This window comes from Camelina sativa, chromosome 16 (assembly GCF_000633955.1).
Source record: "Camelina sativa cultivar DH55 chromosome 16, Cs, whole genome shotgun sequence".
In the NCBI taxonomy this organism is placed as follows: Eukaryota; Viridiplantae; Streptophyta; class Magnoliopsida; order Brassicales; family Brassicaceae; genus Camelina; species Camelina sativa.
In genome coordinates this window covers 25,601,162-25,603,432 of record NC_025700.1, presented here as the reverse complement: position 1 = coordinate 25,603,432, position 2,271 = coordinate 25,601,162, and the positions used below count along the sequence as shown (strand labels likewise).

General features: G+C 37.4%; 1 protein-coding gene across 2 annotated transcripts in view; it reads left to right on the top strand.

Annotated features, from left to right (window-relative positions):
* Positions 1 to 2,186, top strand: part of LOC104752457 — a 4,044-nt gene extending 1,858 nt beyond the window's left edge. Inside the window, exons 2-5 of one of the 2 annotated variants that reach the window (XM_010474599.2) lie at positions 121 to 203; positions 292 to 403; positions 570 to 622; positions 695 to 1,081. In XM_010474599.2, coding sequence (XP_010472901.1) covers positions 121 to 203; positions 292 to 403; positions 570 to 622; positions 695 to 838 — 392 coding nt within the window. In that variant the 3' untranslated portion in view covers positions 839 to 1,081. Of the gene's footprint in view, positions 1 to 120; positions 204 to 291; positions 404 to 569; positions 623 to 694; positions 1,082 to 1,415; positions 1,585 to 1,775 lie in introns of those variants that run through there. The other variant, XM_019238480.1, reaches the window with a different exon arrangement.

Genomic DNA, 2,271 nt, shown 5'->3' with positions numbered 1-2,271 from the left:
TTTTTTTTTTTTTTTTTTTTTTTTTTTATGCTTTGGGGATTTTGAGGTTGTTGCTGAGTTCTTGATTTTGATTTGTTGTCGCTTGTTGTGATTTTGATTGGAAGGTTAATTTGCTTGCAGTTCAGAAATTTGATATTTGGGGAGTCTTAGATGGCACCCCTAAGTATAAGCTCGAGCCTCCGAAAGAGCAGCTAGTTGAAACTGTAAGTCTTTTTTCTTCTCGATTCTCAACCATTATAAGAATTTTTGGCATTGATTATGTTAATATGCATGTGTAAATTCAAAATGCAGTATTTCCACCCGGATAACATGTCTTCTGCGGAGAAGATGAAAATCGAACTTGCAAAGGTCCGGGATGAGTTCAAGATGTCAGAATCAGATTGTGGTTCTGCACGTGTTCAAGGTAACTGAGATGTTTTGATCAAAGGTGGCTTTAGCTATTCAATATCATTTACATTTCTTGAGGCTACATTTAGCAGCTAAACAATAGGTCATTGCAGTCGTTGTTTTTGAGGACAAAAAATGTCACAAATTGCTGGTTTAGTGATCTTTATTATTTTTCCTTGTAGTGGCACAACTGACCACTAAGATCAAGCATCTGTCCTCTGTTCTACATAAAAAGGTAATCTTTCTATCTGGAGCTACCTGCTGTGGTTTTCTACGGTAACCTGATCTTGCATCCTTATAACCTTAGGACAAGCATTCGCGAAAGGGACTTATAGCAATGGTGCAGAGACGGAAGAAACTGTTGAAGTACATGAGACGAACGGACTGGGATTCTTACTGCCTTTCACTGTCAAAACTCGGCCTTCGTGACAACCCAGATTACAAGTGTTAAAATTTTGTGCAAGTGACATCATAGAATTGTGATCTCAGTACTCTCTCTTTGTTCTTTTCATTTTGGCAAAAGAGATAATGTGGGTTCTCTTATCAAATCATATTGGGGAGGAAAGTTGTTCTATTAGAGTTTATTGTTGCAGGCTGTTTTGGCGAGTAGAGAACAAAAAAAGTTGTGGGATATTACTTTTTTTGACATTGTCTTTATACTTGGAATGTGATAATAATAAACTTACTTCTCGAACATATCTTTCTCAAAGCTTCTATCTTTACTTCCAGTTTATCTTCTTCGACCTTAAGGTTGATGAATCTTCATCAATGGCTTTTTTACCAAATAAGGATTCAAAGTTCAAAAGTCAGCGGTGGTTTATTAGAGTAGAGACTAAACCGTTACTTTAACCCGGTTATCAACTGTTGTAGCAACCAAAATCGGTTCACATATAACCGGAATAAAGCAATTGAAAAACTTTAGGGGTTTATTTACAAGTTTCCCGGTTTCACTTCCACTTCATCTTCTTCCGTTATTGAAAACAGAACAGTCATGGCGCTTCATCTTCTCATACCAAAACAATACAAAGGTTCCACTTGAATCCAATTCTGATCCGTATTTTCTCAACGTCTACATCAAGACTACCCTCTCAATTACCGTCGAACTCCTTTACCGAGAAACCTCTCGTCGATCAGCCGAGGAATCCAGACGATGTGTTTGACAGGTTTGCTATTCGTCGATATCTGAGAGAGCAACCTGTAAGTTTACTCCTTTTCAACTCGTGTCTAGCGTTTTAGTTTGTCATAACGATTAGTCTAAATTTTCCATAGACTGTTTTGGTTGATTTTGATAAAGAATATAAACTGGCTTGTTATGTTGGATTTGTTGTTACCATTAAGAAATATGGCATTGGTATGTTGTTAAGCTGATACTTTGTGCATCATTCTAGGATGAAACACAAAGCAAAGTTGCAATAACAGAGCTTCCAAAGGAAGAAAAACGGAGGAAAGCTGGAAGACCCAAGAAGAAACAACTAGTAGAGCTAGAGCAGAAACCAAAGGACGGGAGGCAAAGCAGAGCTGCAAGTATAAGCGGATCCCGAATGAAAAAGTTAAGTGGTTTGAGTAGCTCTTCACGAAATGCACTCAAAAATCATCCAGATTACATATGCAGTGTGACACATGCAATGGATGTTTTAAATGGTCTTTCTAGAGTGAAGAAGTGGTCGCCTTTATACCGAGCTTCCATGGATCATCTTATGGCTGATGTAGCTCACCGACAAGCCTTCTTAACATTCTCTGTTCCTGAGGATATGATTCGGTATTTGAGGTATAAGACTCAGAAAACGGAAAGAGACTGACTGATATATATACACACCTTGGTTTATGACATTTCGATGATCCTTACTTTCATGTTTTTCCTTTTTTTTTTTTTTTTTTTTTTTT